The sequence below is a fragment of the Equus asinus genome, chromosome 2 (assembly GCF_041296235.1).
Source record: "Equus asinus isolate D_3611 breed Donkey chromosome 2, EquAss-T2T_v2, whole genome shotgun sequence".
NCBI classification, from domain to species: Eukaryota; Metazoa; Chordata; class Mammalia; order Perissodactyla; family Equidae; genus Equus; species Equus asinus.
The window spans coordinates 155,505,364-155,524,175 of NC_091791.1; the positions used below are offsets into that span (position 1 = coordinate 155,505,364).

The 18,812-nt window shown below is 43.7% G+C and overlaps 2 protein-coding genes and 1 long non-coding RNA gene across 4 annotated transcripts in view; 2 read left to right on the forward strand and 1 right to left on the reverse strand.

Annotated features, from left to right (window-relative positions):
- Positions 1 to 6,279: 6,279 nt before the first annotated feature.
- Positions 6,280 to 9,364, forward strand: SRP14 (signal recognition particle 14). Its single transcript, XM_014847338.3, has 5 exons — positions 6,280 to 6,431; positions 6,580 to 6,652; positions 7,139 to 7,251; positions 8,440 to 8,472; positions 8,979 to 9,364. Exons 1-5 carry the CDS (start codon positions 6,408 to 6,410, stop codon positions 9,066 to 9,068), a joined length of 333 nt encoding a protein of 110 aa, XP_014702824.1. The 5' UTR covers positions 6,280 to 6,407; the 3' UTR covers positions 9,069 to 9,364.
- Positions 9,365 to 9,787: 423 nt separating this feature from the next.
- The window catches only part of EIF2AK4 (eukaryotic translation initiation factor 2 alpha kinase 4), a 97,263-nt gene continuing 88,238 nt past the window's right edge, over positions 9,788 to 18,812 (reverse strand). Inside the window, exons 33-39 of one of the 2 annotated variants that reach the window (XM_014847337.3) lie at positions 17,828 to 17,940; positions 14,823 to 14,881; positions 13,785 to 13,882; positions 12,436 to 12,504; positions 11,869 to 11,913; positions 10,585 to 10,703; positions 9,788 to 10,036 (exon numbers count right to left, since the gene is read on the reverse strand). In XM_014847337.3, coding sequence (XP_014702823.3) covers positions 9,979 to 10,036; positions 10,585 to 10,703; positions 11,869 to 11,913; positions 12,436 to 12,504; positions 13,785 to 13,882; positions 14,823 to 14,881; positions 17,828 to 17,940 — 561 coding nt within the window. In that variant the 3' untranslated portion in view covers positions 9,788 to 9,978. The remainder of the gene's footprint in view (positions 10,037 to 10,584; positions 10,704 to 11,868; positions 11,914 to 12,435; positions 12,505 to 13,784; positions 13,883 to 14,822; positions 14,882 to 17,827; positions 17,941 to 18,812) is intronic. The other variant, XR_011500874.1, reaches the window with a different exon arrangement.
- LOC123282994 (uncharacterized) lies at positions 10,649 to 15,022 on the forward strand. Its single transcript, XR_006523394.2, has 3 exons — positions 10,649 to 10,734; positions 12,317 to 12,467; positions 14,030 to 15,022. It is a non-coding gene; the product is annotated as an uncharacterized lncRNA (long non-coding RNA).

Below are 18,812 nucleotides of genomic sequence, written 5' to 3' on the forward strand. Positions count from 1 at the left end.
GATAATATCCGTCACATAGGAACCTCTAGCCTCGGCGGAAGTGATTTTGAGAAATAATGACCACCGTTCCGGGTATTCTCATGGCCCGAGGTGATGGGGACAAGAATTGCTGGGAAGGCTGGGGCTGCCTGCGGCCGCGCTTGTCCGACGAGGTCAGGGCGTCCCCTGGCGGCCCCAGGTGGGGGTGCAGGCAGGGCCCAGCGGGGCGCCCCCGCCCCTGAAGGGCCCGCCTGGAGGCAGGGCATGGTGGCACTGCCTACTTCCCCTATCTCGCCGAGAGCAGGAGGAAGGCCAGGGCTAACCACTGACACGTGTGGGCTCTGGAAAGTTCCCTAGGGCCCGCAGGAGGGGCTGAGGGAAGGAAGCAGTAGCTGGCATAATTTTGGAAGTGGAAGTGGCCTTAGCAATCTAGTCTAAGTCCTTAACATAATGGTGAAAAATTTTAAAAACACATCAGTTGGGTGCTTACTGTGATGGACTGCTTATGTGGATTATCTCATTGAAATCTGAAAACAACCCTTTGGAGTAGGTGCTACATGGAGGGGGGAATCTGCAGATAAGTCCCTTGCTTAAGGTCCCACACCAAACCCAGGGCCCCTGACTCCCAGTCCAGTGCTCTCACGCTGTCTCTCCTGGACAGTAAATCCAGGACTTCGTCCTGGGGGCACAGGCAGGGGCTGAAGTCTGTGAAGGCCTGAGTCTCCCAGGAAGACACACAGTGAATGCTTGTTGATGGACTGACTGAAGGAAAGAATAAAGGAATTGGTAGCTCAGTGTGTGGGTGGATTCAGTCCAGGGAGAGTGTTGCCATGGCTACAGGGAGGGTTCTTTTCTCTCTCTCTCTCTCTCACTCTGGGCACCCAGACTTCTAGGACACCTTCATCTCCCTCTGGCCACCCTCTGGCCTTCTCTAGGATGCTGCCACCTCGCACAGTCTCAGGAGGTCTCCAGGCTTTAGGACCTCACTCCTGTCACCCTGAACCCAAACCCACCATTCCCTGCTGGGTTTCAGTGACACACCCCCCTCCTTCCTTCATCCTGAGCTGACCCTAAATTCAGCACCCTGGGGCTACAGTGGGCAGTTCAGAACCCGTGGTGCCCCTCAGCGTGAAATTGGAAACAGTGCCCCTAGCACAGAGTCTGGCAAGGTGGGCACTAACCCAGCTTCTGCAGGACCAAACCACCTTGACAAACAGCAAGGGGGAACAGCCAACCCCAACCCACCTAGGTGACTGGGATGTAATAATACAAACCTCAGCTCGCTTACTCCTCCCCACGACACAGTGAGGTGGGCACGTGAATTAAATCCCCATTTTACCAATGAGGAAATTCAGGCACAAGAAAGATTTAAGTAAATTTGGAATAAGCCAAAAAGATTAGTGGATGTTTCCAAAGGAAAACCCTGCACTGTTTCGAGCACACCTTTGGTGCCATCTGATTACAGCCTTTCATCGCCTTTGAGCTAGTGTGCCATGTAGGTCATGATGATTCACGTCTATGGATATGCAGATCAATTCTGTTCGTTGGAGGGACAATGCTCCCCTCTTGCGGAAAATTCAATTTTCCTGCTATTTACAAATTCGTTTCAACATTCCTGTTCTATAAATGTGTCGGTTCTTTTGATTCTCCTTCGAATGGGTTGTAACATCTACCTGGGGCCCTAATTATAGTAAGGTCATTAGTCATGAGTTCACCTTTTTAAAAAAATATTATTTTTTAACAGGGGTCATGTAATTTGCCTCCAGGCGCTTAGATAAGGAGAGGTGGGCTGGGATGTAAATCCAGGCAGCCAGAGGCCCCTCACTCTATGTTCCAGGCACTGCAAAGCTTAAATGCATTAAGTAACCGCCCCGTGAATTAATCAGCCCTGACCTAAATAAGACCCTGACCCTATTCAAACCCTCGCCCTGATTAAAACCTAGTAAATTACATTGTAGTCTGTCTGAAGAAGGGAGACATGTGACTGCAGCAATGGGGAGAGAGGATCTTAGGTGGGACAAGCAGGACACTCCTCCAGCCATTAGACCCCTAGCTGCTGAGGAGCACGGGGTGTTTTTTTCTCCCAGGTCTTCTGGAAGCAGCTTTGCCCTTGGAGAGGCAGCTGGAGCTGATCAAGCAGATGCTGGTGTTCTGTGCTGAGGGGCTCCGTGCTGCTCTTGGTGCTGCCTAGGCCTCTGCTGAAGGCCCCAAGATGTGGGAGGGGATGTCCAGCCGGTGTGACTCGGAGACAGTGACCCAGCTTTATCCCTCACACATTCTGCTCCAAGGGCCACTAACCTAATTGCAAGGTAGGATTTTGGGTGCTTGATCACATTAATATTTAACCATGTTTTATTGCCCTAGACTCAATTTCATTGTTCACTGAGCTGCCTTTATTCCTGACTGATCATAAACAATTCCACAATTCCATCGGGGAATTTATTTTCAGATATATATTTTTATAAATTGATTTGCTTCATAATTGCTTTTATACATTGTTGGGTTTTTTTTTTTTTTTTTTTTGGTGAGGAAGATTGGCCCTGAGCTAACATCTATGCCAGTCTTCCTCGATTTTGTATGTAGGACGCCGCCACAGCATGGCTTGATGAGCGATGTGTAGGTCCACTCCTGGGATCCAAACCTACAAACCCCGGGCTGCTGAAGCAAAGCGCCTGAACTTAACCACTACACCACCGGGTTGGCCCCTGTTTTTAATTTTTTTAATTTTAAAATTAAAAATTTAGCCACATTATTTTGTTTCATAGTACTTATTTTTATGACTCCTTTTATTTATGGCAAATTATACTGGTTTTCCATTTATGATAATGATATTAAGTAAACTTAAGTAGAAAATGAGTCAACTTACAGAAAAATATTAACTAATACTATGAGTGGTATTAGGATAATGTCAGAAATCAAGAGGGTGGTATCCAAATGATGGAAGGTGGCTGATCTATAAGTAAGAACACTGTTTACTGGGCATTCACTATGTGCCCGTCTCAGTGCTGTCCACTAGAATCTGTGATCACAGAAATGCTCTGTCTGTACTGTCCAAGCCACACGTGGCACTGAATCCTTGAAATGTGGCTAGTGAGACTAAAGAATTGAATTTTTTCTTTTCTTTAATTTTAATTAATTTAAATTTAAGTATCCATATTTACCATATTAGAACAAGTCTAGGGGTCTTAAATCTAGTATTTTATAAAATCTTTATAACATCTATGAAATAATATTATTGTCATTTTGCTGACGAAGAGATCTAGATCCTGAGAGATTGCCTAAGGTCATATAATTAATAAGTAGCAGGGGTGGGATCTGAGCCCAGACCAGTTGGACTTTAGAATAGGTGCTCTTCCCACACTTCCTGCTTCCCACAGAAAAACAGAGCCCAAAGAACACTCTATCAGTAGTTGAATTGTACTGGGCCAAGTGTGATGCTAAAACTAGCAGAGTTGGGTATTTCTGTTGTAGAGTGGTTTATTCTGTCATGGGAAGGCCTTGAGAGGTCACGCAGGGCAGCTGGCATGACTGTTGATTCGGAGTAGAAATGAGGTGTGACTGGGCCCAGGGGAAGCAGTGAGATGTGCCCACATTGAGGGCTCATCCTGATGAGGCCCCGATGAATCATGGCCTCCAGGCTCTGTGCTCTTCAAGGGCAGGGCCGTTTCCTTCACCGTGGTGCCGCCAGCACCACTGCCGTGGCTCTAAGGAATACTGCTCAATGTCCAGTGCATGACAGAAGCTCAGAGCTCAATGGTCATCATTCAGGCCAACCCTTAGATCTCATGGCACTGTAACTTGTTCCATTTAAATTCCTGACTACAAATATCAAGTGGGCCCTCACATTCCCTGGCACTCTGACAACACAGCTCAGATATGTTCATGGAAGGAGTTCACACTTTCTTCCAAACGTCTAGCACTCTCTGCCCACTTCTCACCCTAGGCCAAAGACCTTGTGTAGCAGACCTACGCTGGCTTTTGGTTCTCCTCTTGTGTGGGTCTTGGTGAAAGGCAAGGAAAGTAAAAGAGCCGGAGGGTCACTCTCTCACCCACTCCCAGGACTTGGGCTCCAGCATATGATCTAGGGTTGGCCAATCTGGGGCTCCCAACCAGGACTCTGACTTCTGAGCACATGATACCAAGGCCCAGGGCTCTTTAGAGGCCATTCATAGTGTTGGTCATTGCAAAGTGGTCTTCTGCTGTCAGCCCAAGAGGAGAGGTTTTCACCAGACTGTTCCAGTCTGTGCTAATACCATAACATATGAAGATGACTCCCCAATTTTTATTTATAACTTTTACCTCTCTGCTGAGTTCCAAACTTGTATATTCAGCTGCTTACCTGATAGTTCCACTTGCTCATGTAACAGGCATCTCAGATGTTACATGATCAAAACAAAACTTCTCATCTTCTTACGAAACGTTTTACTTCCCAAGTCTTTCCTGTCTTAGTAAATGGCACCACCACCTACCCAGCTGCTCAAATCAAAAACCTATGAGTCATCCCCGATTCTTCTTTTCCTCTTAATGTTCACATCCAATTGAGCATGAGTCCTGTTAACTCTACCTTCAACAAAAATTACCTTAATCTGATAGCAAACGTGCTAGCACCTGGACTCTTGCATTAACCTCTGTGGTACCCCCAAAGATATCTGTGTCTCAATACCTGGAACCTGTGAATATGTTACTGCACATGTTTAAAGGACTTTGCAGATGTGATTAAATTAAGGGTCTTGAGATGGGGAGATTATCCAGGATTACCAGGAAGGTCCACTGTAACCACAAGGTCCTCATAGGAGGGAGGCGGGAGGATCAGAGTCAGTCGGAGGAGATGTGACAACGGAAGCAAGAGATTGTAATCATGCAAGGAAGGGGCCATGAGTCAAGGAATGCAGGTGGCTTCTAGGAGGACAAGGAAACAGATTTCCCCCCTGAAGCTTCCAGATGGAATGTAGCCATACAGACACATTGATTTTAGACTTCTGACCTCCAGATGTGTAAAAGAATAAATTCATGTTGTTTTAAGCCACAAAGTTTGTGGTGATTTGTTACAGCAGCAATAGGAAGCTAATACAATCCTCTAATTGGTCTCCCCATTTCCTGGCTTGCCTCTCTGCAGTGCATTCTCCACATCACAGACAGGGAAATCTTTTAAAAATGTAAATGAGACTGTTACCATTTTATTTAAAATTTCCTTAACAGGAAGCTTCTCTTTGTATCTGGAACAAAATCCAAACTTACCACGGCCTTAGGCCCTATATGAGCTGGTCACTGGCTACCTCTCCATGCTCTCCATACTCCTTCACTCCCCCTTCCACACACCCTCTCCACTCCCATCCCCAACACCCAGCTTTGTGGACACAGGACAACTAGTTTCCGTTTTGGGGCCTTTGTTCTAGCCATTCCCCGCGTTTGAAACTCTGTCCCCAGATCTTTGAATGGCTGTTCTCTTTAGCTTTCAGCTCCAAGTCTTCCTCAGAGAGATTTTCCCAGCCCCAACCCAGAGTAGTCCCCTTGTCGCTCTCATTTGCATCACCCTGCTTAGTTGTCTTCACAGCACTCACCATTATCTGAAGCTGTACTTCTTGTTTATTTCCTCCCTACTCCTTTAGCCCAAGTTCCAGAAAACCAGGAACTTAGCTCGTCTTGTATCCTGCTGCATCCCCAGCCCCTGCAACAGTGCCTGGCACAGGCGAACAGGCTCTCAGTAAAAAGCCTTTGCATGATTGAATGTCTGACTTTACAGACGACCTAGAGTTCAAGTTGGCTACTGGCATGGCAGAGCCTCAAACGCAGGTCTCCCCACTGAATCCAGAGGTGAAACTAAGACAGGGCTCCAGTCCCTCTTGCTGGAGGTTCTTTAGGGTCACCCAGGCTGGTCGGAGAAGGAGGAGAGTTCAGAGGGCTGCCATGGGAATGTATAATAATGATCACAATGATAATGAAAAGAACAATAACAGCTAACGCTTATCGAGAACTTTCTATGTGCCAGGCACTGTTCTAGGTGTTTAACATAAATTCATTCACTCTTCGCAACCACACTTAAGTGGATACTGTTATTATCCTCACTTTAAGTTTGAGGAAACTCAGGCACTGTACTCTTCGGTAACGCCTAACATACGGAATATACACAACTATAGGTTTCTATCACATCTTTTTTTCCCGCTCTCTCCCTCCCTCACATTGATTGGGGTGAAAGGATTTCCAGTCGATGAAACCCACCCAGCCCACCGGCCCTCCCGGTCGTTCCTGCCGCTGGGCTGGAGGGGGCGTCCCAGAGCGCAGGCGCGGGGCAGGCGGGGAGGGGAGAGGGCAGAGACCGGGATTGGTGGTAGAGAGTTCTACTAGCGGAAGTCCCGCCCAGCGTGGGCGGAACTTCCGGCTCGAGCTTCTCGAGGCTGTGCTGACGGAGCGGAGCCGGGGGCGCTGGGATGGTGCTGCTGGAGAGCGAGCAGGTAGGGCGAGCGCCGGCCGGCCGAGGGACGGGTGCGGTTTGGGGCTTAGCTCGGGGCCTCTGTCTCCTTGTGTGGGAGGGACTGGGACTTGACGCGGCGCGGCGGGGACTTCGGGCCGCCTAACGGGGCCGGGCTTGCTGTGTTCCAGTTCCTGACGGAGCTGACCAGGCTCTTCCAGAAGTGCCGGCTGTCGGGCAGCGTGTTCATCACCCTGAAGAAGTGTAAGCGGCTGTCGACGAGGCGAGGCCGGGCGACGCTGGAGGCCGAGCGGTGCCCTGGGAGGCACGGGCGGAGCCTGCCCCGCCTCCCCTGCCTTCCTGCACCTTGTCCTGGGCACATTCGGGGCAGGGGGACCCGGAGAATATTGGGGATTGTGCCTGGTGCGGCCTCCAGCCCTTAGCCACCCGGGCCGGCTCCGCTTCCAGGGGCCCCAGCGTGTCAGGGCTGTTTTTTGTTAAGGATCCCAAACCCCGCCACCATTAGTGAGATTTCGTCTGCTCCGATATTCTAATGTTCCCGTCGTGGAAGCAGCACGTAGTTTCCCCAGGTTTGGCGCAGCCGTCGGCGATACCGATGAGGCGGTTCGCAGAGTAGAGCCGTGGGGGTGGCTTAGTGTCCTCTTCGGATCCCTTCCCCGCTTCCTGACTTTTCGTCTACCTGCCAACGACGTCTGTGCCTGTGTTCACCGGGATGTGTTTTTCCTGCAGATGACGGTCGAACTAAGCCCATTCCCAGGAAAGGTTCCGTGGAGGGCTTTGAGCCCTCAGACAACAAGTGTCTGTTGAGAGCTACTGATGGGAAGAAGAAGATCAGCACCGTGGTGAGTGGGATTCCTAACACTGCAGCTCTTAACTGAGGATGGGGCCTGTCTGAACCAGGGCTTTTGTTGATGTTTTACATAAAGGCTAGTAAGTGTTTAGCCCCCTCAGCTGCTTTGGGATCAGGGCCTTCTTCTATTACGTTTGAAGTAGAGAACCCAAGCAAAATGAAAATGAAGGCAGAAGTCAAACACACACTTGTTTGTTCTGCTGAAATTTTTGTGGAAATGAAATTTGCATATGGGCCCTTGTTCAGAGAAGCACTCGAAGGAGCAGCTGGCCTAAGTATTTGACTCCTTATGCCCTTACTGTGCTGGGCCTTCAGTGAACAGTTTCTTGGTACCAGATGATGCTTTTACTTGAAGCTGATTATTCCCTTATCTTTGTGTGGTTCACGTAGCCAACATGTAGCTGTACGTTAGGCTTGGTACTTGATAGGGTATAGACATAGTCAAGAGCCCTAATGTTCCCTTTCAAGGTAGAGGTTGAATATGGCAAAGCAGGACACTCCCTGGGTTCCGAATGCATGTTTCTTTATTCTGCTGGGGCAGAACCAGCCTGTCCTCTGATCACATCAGTATAGGATATTCATGAGAATGTAGACCATAATTAGTCAGTAAGTCTCCCTTTACCAGTTATCTTGAGAGGACTTTACAGTAAAGCAAGCTTATGTGGTTTTTAAAAATAAAGTTGGGTATCATGAAATACAAGAGCCTAAGGAGTTTTCGGAGGTAGGATTTCTCTTGTTGCGGTAGCTTGCATTTTGCTTAAATAGGCCCGAGTTATTGGAAGGAGGTTTAAAATAAGACGAGGAGGGAGGAGTTTAAATGTATCTTGCACAAAAGAATAGTACTGAGTCCTTTATGTCTCAGAACCCGGGGAGAACAAGTCAATGGCAAGTGTGTAAGAGATTTCAGCAGAGGTGGAAGCATAGCTGCTTTAGGAGCCCGCCTCCGCCCCTTGCCTATCTTGGTGCAGTTCTCACGTGGAAAAAAGTACAGAGCTATTGTGCTTGTTCCTCAGGCCGAGGAAAGTGAAGCAGAAAAATAGTGTATTATGACCCTGGAAATGGGAAGAAGTATTTTAAACATTAGGATGTTGTCTTCATGAGGCTTTTGAGTTATCTGGGGTGAGCAGAGGATTCCTATATGGATAATACAGGTGACCTTTTGCTCCCCCTTCTTTTCCAGGTGAGCTCCAAAGAAGTGAATAAGTTTCAGATGGTGAGTTTCTGGTGTTCCCTGTGTCCCCTTTCTCAGGGCAAGAGTCAGCCTAATGTTGAACCCTGGGTTAATATTGATATTTAGGTTCACTGCTCTCCTCTGACGTTTTACCAATATTTTACAAGTAAAAGCTGCCGGGCTATGAATTTTTACTTTCAACACTGGTATTGTGTTCCTTTTTCGTTTTGTAGCTAGATTTTATATCTTAGGCTTCACATATGCTCTGCCTATCGTAGAGGTGAACAAGAAGTTGCCTGCAGTTTTCCCTTTTTGCTTAAAAAAAAAAGTTAAAAATGTGCAACTCACTGTGGGTGAGTGTTGCAGAAGCTGCTATAACGTGAATTTTCCTCTTACACCATTTTCCTTAAGACACAAGTGTCCGTGGTGTTCTCTGCTTTCTCAGGTAGGCTTTCGGATTTGGCTATCCTAAATCCATGATGGAAACGGGGCAGCTGCTCCAGCAGTTTGCACCTCTTCCCACTAAGCCCGTGCTCTGTGTGTTTTAGGCTTATTCAAACCTCTTAAGAGCCAACATGGACGGGCTGAAGAAGAGGGACAAAAAGAGCAAGAGTAAGAAGAACAAAGCAGCACAGTGACGGGCACCAGATCTCCTGCTTTCACCCACTGGCCACTGAATTGCTATTTTTCTTTTGCTTTTTTTACTTTTGGCCACAAAGCTAGGTTTCTGGTTCTCCTACCAATAACTGTTTTCATGTGAGATTAGGGTCATTTTGGATGGAAGAAGGGCTGCAGTGTTTACAGGGAGTTGTAAGAAGCCAGTTTATTTTAGATCTGGCTAATTGTGTTGCCTGGTTGTATGTTCCTGGTTTATAAAGTCAATGTGGCCACCTGTGTGAAGAGCAATGTTTCATTAAACCTGTATTTATCAGCACTGACCATCTCTCATTTATTCCTTTTCCCACCCCTTATTAATAGTCTCTGACAATAACTACTCATTCTCGAATGATGTGATTATGAATAGGCTTTAGCCATTATCTTCTAGGTTACTGGAATTGAAACCTGACATTTTTGTTAAAAGTTGTGTTATCTCATGGTATTCTTCCCAACTGGCAGTATAAATTTGTCATCATAGTTCCTTTAGCAAATTTGAGTTCTTATAACTAAATGAGAGTTACTTAACCATCTTAGGATAAGCATATTACAAAATCATCAAGAATAAAGATTCCAAATTAATGATGATATTTGATTTCTTTATGCCCTTTAGTTTGGACATTTTCATGTGCTTAATTCGGGCTAAGGAAAAAATGTTCTAGCTCCACAAAACCTTTAGTGTAAATCTATTTGCAACCGAAAAGCAGATATATGAAAACATTTATTATATTCAAAAAGATAAATTTATAATATATTACACCTGAAAAACTTACAAAGCTCAACTTTGTAGGACAGCTTCTTAGATGTAAAGTCAATTTAAATTACAATGACTGTACAAAATTTTATAGTATAACCTCCTGTCTGTCTGAACAATGTAACGACTGTTCTTTAGGCTTAAAATAAGATTCTGTAGTAGTCATCTCTGTAGCTATAGAGGAATAGCACAGACACCCTGCAAAAGAAGAGACAAGGTAAGATCATATAATGGTGAAGAAGAGTTAGTTAATAAAAAACTATTTTTAGAACACTTAACTGTAGGAGTTTTGTAAGATGGAAGGCTAGCTCTAAAAAAATGACGTAAGTTTTACAGAAGCTATGACTGGCAATGGTCTGCAGTATCAGGTCTCACACAAGGAGACCACTGTTTGCCTCACAGGCTGTGTTGTGGCCTTTTAAGCAGATCATAACATGAATGACTGGCATTCTGACATGAGGACATAAAGCAAAGTAGTCACAGCTGTTTTCTTTCATGTAAACACATTTCTAGGAGTTACCTGGGTGAATAAAATTATAAGGGGGACAGCTACTCCTAGGACTGCTGTGTCTTGTTACTGACAAGATCATGACTGTGGTTCACAGCCCTGAGCAAGATTTACTGGTTATCAGTTGCAGTTCTAACACAGCAGCTTATCAGCCATGAAATCTCAACAAGACAATAAAATGTATCACTTAAAAACCCCTCCTTGAGTTGAAACCTGTGCTGCCTAAGTGATAACTTACTTTTTTTCTACTTTGATGTTATAAATTTCATCACAGACTAATTTGAGGTATCTTTGCTTTGGCAGGCGTGACAGCAGCTGCTTCACAGTTGTGTTAAAAGCCTGTTCATCAGCATCCCACTAGGAAAAAATAGATAAGACTTAACAGCAGGTACTAGGGTTTATTAACTGGCTTTTTCTGGGTCACTAATGAAATGCCACTGCCATTCCCCTCTGTAAGTATGCTTAAGAGACCAGTTCTAGGGAGACAGTAGAAATGGTGGGAGACTGCTGGGGTTCTTCCTTTGAAGCATCGATTTTCTTTATCTCAAGACTACCTGAGAGCCTGATCAACAATGCTGCAGCCCCAGTGTGCCAATGTGACCTTAGACCTGGTATTTCTGCCTGCTGTTTGCTCTGTAGAACAGAGATACCACCTCTGATGTGCATCCATTTGAGTCGATCATAAAGCAGTAAATTGCCAGGATAGTGGTAAATACTTATTTATGAGACAACAACAGAAAATGTAGTATGAAATGTTAGTTCTGGGGCAAAGTTCATTTTTCATCTAATTTATTCTGTGACTAAACACTGGAGAGACAAAAAAGTATTCTTTGATGTGATGTTGCAAAAATCACCTGTATAATTCAAATTTTAAAAAGTTCTTATTAGGCTATTTGATAATAAGGGTATGTACCCATTAAAAAAGGCATGTAAAAGATGACCTAAATTAATTTAATTTTTACAAAAAGATCTTCCATATAGTTCTAGTTCTATAGATGAGCTTCCCTAGTTGGAATGAAGGTTTGAGACAGCACAGTATAGTGGTTCAGAACACACATCCCACTAGTCTGCCTAGGCTCAAATCCTGGCCCTGCTACTTACTAGTTGGGTGACCTTGAGTAAGATATTTAACTTCTGCTTCCGTTCTCTGTAAAGTGTAAAATGCTTCCATTTATCTCTAAAATGGGGATAATAATGGTACCTGCCTCTTAGGGTTATTATGATTAACCATACTTAGAACAAGACCCGCCAGAGCCTGACATGCAGTAAAAGCACTAGGTGTTTGTTAAATAAGATGATCTCTGAAATTTAAAAGAAAGTCACTAGAAAAGTATGACTGCCTCAAAATCTGATTTAGTAATATATACGTCACATAAAAGGAACAATGTTACTAACTTCCTGGAACTGCCAGAAAAATACCTAGTATTACTAAGAAAAGCCATTTTTAATTTTCTTTTGGCAAATTAAGAACAAAGCTTTGGGATTTCAAAGGCCACAGTGCAGAAGAGTTCATCTTGCTTACCTCTAATGATAAAAACTGTAAGATTGTTTCTTTGGGTAGATCCACCTGTCGATACACAAAGATGTATGTTATCTGTCTGGGAACCCTGGGCAGCACAGACTGACTGGTGACTGGTGTCACTGGATGGAGCAACGTGAACAGGGCTGGCAGGCCCTGGGATGCTGCTGTGCTATAGAGCAGACTTGGTGAACGTGCAGTGGTAAAATCTCAGCCCTGGCGAACCAATGCTCTGGTCCCCACACCTTATATCCCGAAAGTTTGACACTGTTACCTGCACTCAGGTAGGCTTAGTGAGGCAAAGGAGGCCTGAAACATTTAGAAAAATGATGATTTTCATTTTCACTGCCCCACCCCCATCCTTCAGAGGCAGAAAGTAGGAGAAACAAACAAAACCTTCAGTTTTCTCCCCAGTTCTTTACAGATTTATGTTACATGTGCTTCCCATCAGTGATAACAGGCCTGCATCCCAGTGCTGCCTCACTGAGCAAAAAAGCCCTGACTGCTGAGGAAACTACTTGGACAGTATGGACAGAAGCCCTCCTCACAATGTTGAAGAAAGTGACTTACGGCCAAAATTTCAATTTCACTGCTTTTCTGATGTAAGTTGGCAAGGGACGTCTGAAGCCGGGTTTGTACCTAGCAAGAAGAAAACATGTCTGAATTCAGAATCTGTCAAAGCAAGTCATCTTTCTTGCCATGTTATTTCCTGGAATAGGAATCACAGGTGACAAACCAAAGCCCAGATGGGATACCAAATACTCTTTAACGACTTGCCCTTAATCCACCTCAGGAGGATAAGCGTCTAGCCTGTTATGATCTCAAGGGAAATGAGATTTTAAAGCCTATCTTGATCATTTTTTAATAATCCCCCTAGTTGCTTATTTCTTTATAATTTTGAAATGACACCTAATAAAAGCTCAGTGCAGAAAGAGTGCATGTGGAAGTAGGGAGATTTTAGTATTAAGCTAAATTTGGAAAAATAGGAAGGTGACAGCAATGAGAACATGGAACTGAATTATGGTAGCTGAAGAAAACAGTAGAAAGATGTGAAAAATGAGTTGCCACTCAACATCCTGAGAAACAGCTAGAAGAGCTCACAGAAATGAGGTCCCTGATCTTTTGTATTTCAGTCTAATTACATTTCTAAATAATAACTGCTGTTGAAAACTCACCCTCTTCCCATGCGAGGCCAGTGTCCTGACCGTGCTCATGAGCACTGTACGCTTCTCCTACTGTCCCTCCCATTTGGAATACCCTCATCTTTCCTCCTGGCCTATTTACATCCTTCAGGGATCACCTTCGCGCAGCCTTTCTGGATCGTCCACGCAAATGCTATCTCTGTCTCTCTCATGTGTCTGCAGCAAACTCCAACACTCACCTTCAATTCATTTACTTCAGCCTTTTCTTATTTTCTTCTACCGTTCCCCGACTGTATAATGCATATGTTTCTAAGGTTATAAACTCTCTGAGGGTTGGGGCCATGTCCTATATCCTGTATCTTTTATATTTTACATGGCACTTAGCACAGAATCAGGCATATGGCAGATACCAAAGACATGTATGCAATGAGAAACCTGCCTCAAGTGTGTGCTAGGATCTCCTGCTGTGTTATTTAAAACAAGACCAACAACCCCCATCTGCCATTAGAGCCAGCTCGGAAAGTTTGTGTTTAGATCAGTGAGTCTGACGACAGCTGCTTCTAGGCACCCGCAGTACACAGCGACGCCTCTGGAGGACAGATGGGGCAGAATCCTGGCACCAGAGAGATGCTTTGTGCTGATGAGATTTTCAGAAGCCACCATGTTAGGGAAGGGGGAAGAAAAATATTTCCAGGAAACTCTATGGTTCTTATTTTCCCTTCCTGTTGGTTTCCTCCTTTGTAGTTCACCTTGGAAAGCCGAGGCAGCTCTGTGTACCTGAGTTTCATACCGCCTCCTAGTGCTGGCTGACAGCTTCTCTGGGGCTATCACACTCACAATGGGAATAACTGCTGCTCCGTGGATTTCAAACAAACCTGAAACAAAGAGAGTTTCAGAATTTATGGCCTGATTTGGTCCCACTTTCCATAACACACCACAGAGAAATGGCAGAGGGTTAGTAGAATCCAGTCTGGTGTGATCGAAGGGCTAGGTTATATCTGGGCCTTGTTTTCTCTCTGCAGCCGCCGGCACTTGCCCAGGAAGAGCCTGAACCCCAAACACCCAGAACTTCTGAGCTTCTGTCAAGACTCCCAGCCTTCTCCCCTCAGGTGGGAGTGGGCGTGGGGCCAACAAAGGCATAGGGAGGTAACAGGAGTCATCAAAACCTCATGAGCCTAAGAAAATCAAACTTAATATCCCAAATGCTAATACTTCTTTAAATTCCTCAAAGTATTTGAAATCTAATGGTGGTGGCACAAAGTTAGTGTTAACAGAAATGAACCAAAAAGACCCAATTCTGTTAAAAGCCCAATATGCCTTCTTGTGGATTTAACGGGGACACTTTTTTTTCAGTAAGGTTGACAGATGTGATGAAACTAAAGGCCTAACCGTCACCACTGTCCCCTCCTGGCTTTCATGAAAACAAAATGTACACAGTGTCTTTCTCCAAGGGATTTCAAAATAATTTTCTTTAAGCTTCTGCATGGGGGAAATTTCCAGGAAAATTATCTACATTTAATCTGTACAATACACTCAGTTGAAGGAAGATTAAATCACTTGTAAAAATGAGACTGTAAGACAGAGATATACCAGAGTCACATGGGTCACTCAACTCCCAGTTGTTTTATCATTTTCTAGGATGTGAGTGTCAAAGCACAGCAATAAATTCCATTTGGTACAATTTACTGTAAATGTTACTTTAAAAATATATTTCTGATGCAACAAGGAGTTAGCCACAGTCATAAGTGCTTAGAGCAAACACACATAAGTAACACATGAGCATTATGATGTTCAACTGATAATTAGTAATTATACCTGAAGCATTAGAAAATGACCCCTTCAGATTTTGCACTGCAAGATTATCGGAAGCTTCTCTAAAAACAAGCAAACAAAAACAATTAGAAAACAGTCAAGAAGGCAAAAGCAACACAGATAACTTACAGTGAGCTACACTTACAGTAAGCTGTTTTTTCTATTAAATATGAAAATATTCAATAAATCGTGGTGATTAGTGGAAGAAAAACAAAAACAAAAAATTTGCACTTAATTATGCTTTTGGTCAAGAGCAAGTAAAAATTTATAAAGGATGTTATTTTGAATTCACAAATGCCTAAAGACAACATTCTGACTTATTCAGCTGGGTCTGAAACCTGGCTCCACACAAGCAGCTCATTTCAGTGCCCTGTAATGGGCGTTCTTCCCACTCCCCTCACAATGCAAGGAAACATTAGCAATGGCGTGCCCCGCCTTCACGATGGCAGCAACTTGGCGAGCACCCACAGGAGAACATTTGGTAAATAAGGATATTCTTTTAAAAGCTGTGAATGGCTGTTCTTTCAAAGACTGTGAATTAATTTATAGGCTTTGAGAGACACAACAGCACTCTATCTTGGGAAAACAGGGAAATATTCACATGGAGGAAAGATTTTAAGTCTTTCCCTGCTAAAACTAAGTCCCATCTGGCCTTATAGTGAACTAATGTTCACCGGTACTCACTATTAATTAGTTGACTATTTTTTGTCTTCTCTTCTGAACCTCTGTCTTTGATTTGGATCTGTCACTCTAACATTAATACCCGGTGACTTCAAGAACACTACAGTCACGTGTCACTTAATGACAGGGATACATTCTGAGAAATGTCGTTAGGCAGTTTCATCTTATGCGAACATCATAGAGTGCACTTACACAAACCTAGACGGCATAGCCTACTACACACCTAGGCTGTATGGTACTAATCTTATGGGACCACTGTCACGTATGCAGTCCATCATTGACCAAAACATCGTTATGTGCCACATGACTGTACATTCCCTAAGAAAAAGCCTGATAGTGAATTTATTCAAGGTAGGTGCAGGCGCCGGCCCGGTGGCTCAGCAGGTAAGTGCACACGTTCCGCTTCGGGTGGCCTGGGGTTCGCCGGTTCGGATCTCGGGTGTGAACATGGCACCACTTGGCAAGCCATGCTGTGGTAGGCGTCCCATGTATAAATTAGAGGAAGATGGGCACAGATGTTAGCTCAGGGCCAGTCTTCCTCAGTAAAAAGAGGAGGATTGGGAGCAGATGTTAGCTCAGGGCTGATCTTCCTCAAAAAAAAAAAAAAGTAGGTGCAGATGGGAAGGGGCTGGGCAAGGAGAAGGGAGCAAGAACATTTATTTTATGTAAGCCAGGATTCCTCAGTCTTGGCACTAACGATATTTCGGAGCAAATACTTCTTTAGTGGGGGTGGGGGTGGAGTCAGTCCTGTGCATTGTAGGATGTTTAGCAGCATTCCTGGTCTCTACTAGATACCAGAACACACTCTGAGTTGTGACAAGCAACAAGGTCTGAGCATTGCCAAATGTCCCCCGGAGAACAAAAGTGCTGCTGGTTGAGAATCACTGATGAAAGCCAAAAACAACAGAGTATTGTATTTTCTAATTATGAGCATATAAACAAGAGTTGCAAATATATAGAAAAGCTTAAAGAAAATCAAGATCCCTTATAATCCCACTAACCAGAAGTAACCACAACTTAAAATGTGGTACATCATTCCAGACGTTTTTCTATGCGTAGGCTGTGTATTTTGGTTGAAACAAATGGGATCATACCATACATCCTATTTGTTGACATCTTTCCATGTCAATAAACTCAGTTTTACTAGAATCATTTTTAAAGGCTGCCAGTAATTCACTATTTACCATAATTCAAACAATCTTCTACCAATGATTTGTGATATTATAAGGGAGAGATTCTCAAAATGTGGTTCACGGACCTCTGGAGGTCCCTGAGATCCTTTCACAGGGGGTCTGCAAGGTCAAAACTATTTTCATGATAATCCCAAGACGTTAATTATCCTCTTTTACTCTCCTCTGCTCAGAAATGTGCAATGGAATTTTCCAGAGACTACACGACGTCTGATATCACAAAGGAGTGTATGCAGAAGCAGATATGATGATCTAGTTTCTTCTATTAAAGGCATTAAAGAGATTACAAAACTATAAATGATATATTAATAATATCTGCAAAAATGTGAAACAATGCCGCTCTTACTAAACTTATTTTGTTTTGAAATATAGGTATTTTTGAATAAAAAGATTTTATTTAGGTTAGTATGAAATGGGTTTATTATTGTTATTTTAAAATAGGTATTTTTAAAATGTTTGTTTTAATTTCTAACAAATTATTGATAGATATAACCCATATAAACAAAGCTCTTTGGCTCTTTGGGGTCCTCAAATAGTTTTTAAGAGTGTAAAGGGATTCTGAGACCAAAAAGTTTGAGAACTGCTGTTATAAACAGTGCCTTGATAGACATCTTCATACATATCCCCATGGAATAATTTTCCTATAAATTCCTGAAAGTGAAATTGCCTGGTCATTTTTCTTTTTTTTTTAGTTTTAAGGCTTTTTAACTTACTTTGTTAAACTCCTACTGAGAGAGCTGAACCAATCTACATTCCCATCACGAGTATATGAGATCTTTTCCCAGAACACATTATATCTTTCAAATACGTTGACAAAATATTACTGAAATTTGCTCATTAACAGACCAAGTAAGATAATGGCAGACACATTTTGGCTCCTGAGGCCTTTCAAAATGATAAAATAGTCTTTGACATGTTATGAAGAACAAACTTTGAAAGTGAGAGATGATTAGTCTTATATAGGAGGTCAGATAATTAAACTGCTGAGTTATTCAGAAGCAATAGAATGAATCATTAAACGTTATCCTGCCCTATCTTTATTTCCCAAAAGGATCAAATTGACTTTTAAAATAACTGTACGTAACTTCTATAGAGATAGTCGAAGCTGGTTTTCTGGGCTTTCGTTTACTAAGTTACCTGATGGTCTTTTCATCGCTGACTTTAGTTCTCAGTTTCTGCAGAACATGATCCACAAGATCAGACTCCAGCACGCGTTTCTCTGTTTGCCTTTCCTTCTCAAAAGACTTCACCTTAAAAAGAACAAAAGAGATCTATCATTTGGAGGTTTCTGTCGGAGTACCACAGTAAGACTACTAAACCAACTATTTAGGTCAGCAATTCTCAACCGGGGCAATTTTGCTCCTCATGGGATGGTTGGCAATGCCTGGAGACATTTTTGATTGTGACAACTGTGGAGGGTGCTACTGGCATCCAGTGGGTAGAGGCCAGGGATGCTACTAAACATCCTACGATGCACAGGACAGCCCCTACAACAGAATTAAGTGGCCCAAAATATCAAAGCGCTTCTGTTGAGAAATCCTGTTCTAGACTAGAATATGGATGATAGAATTAAAAAAAAAAGCCAAGATGAACCAGCTCCTATTCCATTTGATTCTTTCACATATTCTTCCCCTTGCACATCCTCTGGTCAGCTGCCAAGGTTTCTATACTTCTCCCCTCTCCTCTCCAAACCCAAGTCCTGTCACCCCACTTTCATGGTACCTTTTGTCTTCATTCCAATAGCCAGCACCCAACCTGGGCTGGGGATAGCCGGATATTCTTCACACAGCTATCCCTGTCTTCAATTTCCCTTCACTCCATTCCATGCTACACTTCCATGCAGATTCATTTTTCCTCAAATACAACTCTGATGATGTCCCCTTCTGTCCAAACATACATGAGCTCCCCATTAGCTGCTAAATAAAGTCCAAATTGCTTGGCTGGGCATCTTGGCTCTGCGTGCTCTAGCGAGAACCATTCTCTCCTGCTGAGGTGCCCTTCTTTACAATCCTGCTTCACCCAAAATAGACTATTCAGGATAACACCTGGGTAGTTCTCTGCTGGCCTGCCTCTATCTTTCGGACAATTTACTGAAAAACCATCACCATTGCTGCTATTTCTG